Source organism: Triticum aestivum, chromosome 3A, assembly GCF_018294505.1.
Source record: "Triticum aestivum cultivar Chinese Spring chromosome 3A, IWGSC CS RefSeq v2.1, whole genome shotgun sequence".
NCBI classification, from domain to species: Eukaryota; Viridiplantae; Streptophyta; class Magnoliopsida; order Poales; family Poaceae; genus Triticum; species Triticum aestivum.
Genome location: NC_057800.1, coordinates 700,365,909 through 700,371,156, shown reverse-complemented (window position 1 = coordinate 700,371,156; position 5,248 = coordinate 700,365,909). Strand labels below are relative to the sequence as shown.

General features: G+C 42.4%; 1 protein-coding gene across 1 annotated transcript in view; it reads right to left on the bottom strand.

The window, feature by feature from the left end:
• The window catches only part of LOC123057199 (uncharacterized), a 3,855-nt gene extending 988 nt beyond the window's left edge, over positions 1 to 2,867 (bottom strand). The window contains exons 1-6 of the mRNA XM_044480296.1: positions 2,722 to 2,867; positions 1,567 to 1,837; positions 1,254 to 1,479; positions 753 to 1,159; positions 175 to 270; positions 3 to 96 (exon numbers count right to left, since the gene is read on the bottom strand). Coding sequence (XP_044336231.1) covers positions 3 to 96; positions 175 to 270; positions 753 to 1,159; positions 1,254 to 1,479; positions 1,567 to 1,736 — 993 coding nt within the window. The 5' untranslated portion in view covers positions 1,737 to 1,837; positions 2,722 to 2,867. The remainder of the gene's footprint in view (positions 1 to 2; positions 97 to 174; positions 271 to 752; positions 1,160 to 1,253; positions 1,480 to 1,566; positions 1,838 to 2,721) is intronic.
• Between the last annotated feature and the right edge of the window lie 2,381 nt (positions 2,868 to 5,248).

Genomic DNA, 5,248 nt, shown 5'->3' with positions numbered 1-5,248 from the left:
GCATGTACCTGCATCATACGCATGTCAAATCGACCAACAAAAAGTGTGACTGATATCATGAGGTTGAAAACAGTTTTAAGCAAATCTGTTGAGGTCCTGCAGAATATATCGACAAATAGTCAGCCATTTTTACAAGATCAAGTGGATAATAAGAGCTTAAAATCAAGAACATACGCAGAATACTGACGAACCGTGTCCTCAAAATCAGATTTCAACAGTTTCTTCAGATTCTCATACTCCGAAATTGGTAAAGGATGAGTTAGAGCCCATCTGTACAACAATTCAAGGAAACAAGGAGAATGAATGAGTCAGTTATATTGGGCATCTTTTTCTGGCCTATTTTCTTATCTGCTAGACAAATATGTGAAAAAAGACAAACAAAGTGGTCATCATCATGTCCAACTCTTCAGTACCCTAGTAATAATGACCTGAGGATATCTTACTCAGTCGCACCATGTTATTCACTAAAGCATATTCATGTGACATATAGGTAATAAACTTAATGCAACACCTTTTAGATTTTTCCCAAGGCTCGCCAACAACCATTGGCACATTATTAAGGGGCCATGGATGTTGAAAACCATATTATAGTTCTGCTTAGATGAAACCATGACGAACATATTGCATTTCCTTTTCATCATCATAAGTTCCCTCTTAAGATGACAGAATGCAAACTAATCTGTTGACTTGTTTATAATACATAAAAAATAAATCTTATCTACCAGATGAATGTGTTCAGGCAGTAGACATACCCAGTTGACCACTCCACGACATAATTAGCCATGCAAAGTCCAATGAATATAGCCCAGAAAGAGTAGACAGGTGAAATGATGTTGGAGTGTTCGGATCCATTGGAAGCTAATTGGAGCAAACATACCAAGATAAAAATAGAACAGTAAATAAACAGAAGAGATATGCAAGCACGAACAGAAGGTGGGTAATCACTGGCAGAGCGAACCGGAGCAAACCAGGATGGGCAAATCTGGTCATTAAACTTATGCATACGCAATAGCTTTGAAATCAGTGTATTGTCCTCATTTTGCTTTCTCCACAGAGAAAATGCAACCCAGTTAGCAGTTCTACGATCAATGGATTTGTCCCTCGAAAGAGTTCTGCTACCACAGTGACTGTAGAACACGCAGCAAGCTGTACTTATCACCTGTGATGTTACAGAAATGCAAATCTTAGAAAATTCAGAAGTATCTAAAGAAGATGAACGTAATACCTGAATCAATGTATGCAAAAAAACTTACTGCACAATTTTGGATTATAGTAAGCATCACTTGCTGTTTCTCTGCTATGCGAGAAACAAGACCCAAATACCAGAGTCCAAGAAATATGACGCGGAAGATGATAAAGAAAACTAGAGAGGAAACATAAATAGCGAGGAGCAGGGAATGATTCATCATCAAATCCAACCCCATTGACTGAAAACTAGGGAGATGGTATAATGCTGCCAAGAATATCCATGCAACGTACCTGCATTCAGAAACAGCCTCAGGGAACTAATACATCTTGTTTTACTTAACATTATGTTTCTTTTTACAGACTCCAGAGATTGCTTACCAACGACTAAAGTTTGAATAGTTTGGCTTGATAGTCTTCCTAATGATGAAATGTGTCGAGTGCTCATGTCGGTATGGGTATCCATGTGTCAGAATTGTCCTAACCCTCTCCATTTTAAGGGATTCAATCAGAGGACCGGAGGGCTGCTCATGGAGCTTTTCTCTTCCCATAAAAATACTGCTCACTAAGTCAGTGATAGTTCACACTTGTTTTCAAAGCAACCACAGAGAGCCCTCTGTCACTGGTGAGAATTCCTGAACTGTGGCCAGATCTGCATAAAGAAACACAATCTGAATAAATGGAGATAAGAAAATACAACTTGTGAAAGAAGTCACAAGCTATAAAGTGGACATCCTACAAATTTATCTCAATGGCTCAAAGTAAATCATGTAAATACTTAAGTCGCTTAAGTGAACGAATCCGAGGAACCAAAAAAAGGAAGTATGCGTAGACAAACTGTAGGAGCCCATTGAGCGCATGGATTCCATGGGAAAGGGACGGCAGGCAGGCAATCATTAGCAGAGACAGAAACCTAGATCTTTATTACGAAGCACAGGCAGATCTAACAGGATGGAACTTGTCCGTTGTCCCCCCTACAATTTTCCCCTGAGATCTTTGAGAAGACCTCGGCTACATAGAAGAAAGAACTGAGAGTCTGAAACCACACCCACTGTCCAGCACTTGCAGTAAAATGCACATGGCCAGTCCAAAAAATCTTCTACTCCCTCCGATCCAAATTAACTGACGCAACTTCAGTAGCACATCTTTGTACTGAAGCCGCGTCAATTAATTAAGATCGGAGGGAGCAGTAGGAAATTACAAAGGGACAAATCTGGTTGGCCCAAAGAGACAGACAAATAAAGGGAGTAGCAAGCTCGTTCATATACATACATACATACATACATACATACATACATACATACATACATACACGGCGACGAACACGAGAAAGCACCAGTTGGACTGAACAACACAGGTATCCAGGAGGAGAAACTGCCTGCCAGTATAACTAAACTAAACTGGTGGGGTGTAGAAAGCAGAGGAAGCAGAGCTGAATTGCGCGCGCGTGCACACAAGCTCCGCGGCCCTAACCCTAATCCCGTGGAGCACCAAGCTAGGAAGGAATCGCAGCAGCAGGAAAGGGAGGTGGCTTACCAGGTGACGATGAACGCATCTGGCCTGCGGCGAAACTCGGGAAGGTGGGGGAAGGTGGGGAAATCTTTGGCAGAGGAAATCCCCGCTGCTGCGCCTTCTCAACTGGTCATGTAATGTAGCTTGCCGGCCGGGTGAGTGCGTGCGGTGGCGGTACAGTGGTGGTGTCACGTCGGAATAAAGCAGCAGCGCCCGGAGCCCAACCCACCAATGTCCAAACCTCACCGACTTTTCTGCTATGTCCCAAACACTCTCGACTTTTGATACAGGACACAACAAGGATTCATTCTGTGGGGATGGGGCAACAATACAGTATAGTAGGTGTGATGCTGAGAGAACAGGAGGCGAAAGTTCAGAGCCTCTACTGCTGGTCGACATCTACTCTAGAATCTAGACTTATACCCTCCGTCAGTCGATCGACACGTCGACCATGCAAGCTTTATTCGTGTTCCCTTTTGCACACATGGCTTGTCTCGCCATTATTCTCCCCATGCACTGCACTCGTTCCATGCATGTTTTTCAGCTTTTGTACTCACCGAAAATGCATACCCCCTGAGCCCTAAGGTTAAGCATGGCCAAATGATTCAACTTGCTCACAACATTAGTAGTAATTGTCATTGAATCCGCTAAGACATGGCTGGAGCGCGCTAATTCCAATCGAAGAAGTAATTGGTCTCACTTTATTGCTAGAAGAATTGATGAGAACTTTGGTGGCACTTCGCTTTGGCATTGTGATGTACACCTGATTACATAAACTCTATGGTCGTGAGCAATTAAGTGCTTTGGACCATGGTTTTCAGGCTTTCAGTTTGTTCGCTATCTGCATTCGAGTCCTGGGTGTAGTTCCTGGTATCCAAGCCTTGTTTGTGTTGTTCATTGCAACTACGTACAGGGTATTCTCTTCTAATAAATTCAGATGCAATTCTTCAAAAAATTCTGATGTAGTAATGTTTTTATTCTGTTTGATTGAGTGGTTGCGAATTGGTTGCAGAAATTTGCCAATTCGTTAAGTCTTGCTATGATCAGGTATAAATTATGTAGATATTCATACAAACCAAAATCCCTTGATATTACAGGCTGAGAAGAATCCAAATCCCATTATATTCCATACCACCAATTCAGTTAAATCTTGCCACGATCCAACTCTTCAACGGACTCAATTGACATGATAGAAGTTACAACCATAATAACTACCAGGTTGTCTTTTAATAATTGACTATAAAACTACCAACTTGGCCATCTTTTTTCTTAACCGGGCATTACCCCTTTTCATTACTACAACATAACGGAAATACATCAGTGTCGAGAGAATGAGACGGGAAAGAGGAAAGCGGGTTCAAGCATCGCCGGGAAACCCACTACAAGCACTCGCCATCAGTCTTGAAGCGTTGTTCTTCAGCATGATCCCCCCAGTCCTCAGATCAGCCGCATCCTCCTGCTTCATCAGACCTGCCCAGTAACATAGAACAATGCGGGCACCATCACCTAGAGGCTCCCAGTCGGGGCTGGTGCTGGTGGTGTCGGGCGCCGCTGCTCGCGCTGCCGCCTCGCCGTTTATGGTAGAGTGCGGGCAGGGTGACGCCAGGCCATCGCGGAGGAGGAGCTCCCTACCAATGAGCTTGCGGAGGAGGAGCTCCCACCCACATCCATCTGCCAGCATCGAAGTGCTATGCGGAGTGCAAGCTCCTCCTCATCCGGATCGGATGAGCTCGACGGGTCAGAGGTGGCAAGCCCCACCCAGTCAATCTCGTCGGAGCCAGATTCGAAGCCGGCCATGTCATGGCACTGGTAGAAAAAGGGCCTTTAGTCCCGGTTCTGGAACCGGGACTAAAGGGTCGGTACTAATGCCTTGACCCTTTAGTCCCGGTTGGTAACACCAACCGTTACTAAAGGAAATTTTCTATTTTTTTTTGAAATATTTTTTTTATTTTTTTATTTTCAAATTTCTGAATTATTTTAACCTCTAATCTCTAATCACCCCTCATCACTGCTCAATTTAATCTCTAATCACCCCTCATCATTCCAAATCATCTAACTTCCCGAACGGTCACCCATCCTCTCACTACTCCAGCCTGAGCACGCTTAACTTCCGGGTTCTATTCTCCCTTGTTTTCAAGTCTGCACTTGTTGTTTTCCCGACAATAGTAAGATGTCAATCCTATTAACCCTCAGGAATTTAGCTTGAGCATGAAGTCACATATTTCATTGTTTGAGTTTGAAACTATTGTTCTAAAAAACAATAATTTTTTAGTAACACTAATATTTCTTGAATAAGTAGTTTGGCCATTGTTTGACCACAGTTTGACCATAGTTTGACCAGATTTGACCAAAATTCAAAAAAGGTGAAATAATTATTTAATAACACTAATATTCTTGAATAATTGTTTAGTAACACTAATACTTCTTGAATAAGTAGTTTGACCATAGTTTGACCAGATTTACTAAAAATTTATAAAAACTGAAATTTGAGCATAACTTTTTTTCCTTTTGGAATTTGAGAATTCTACAAATTTGCAAACAGGCCATAGGC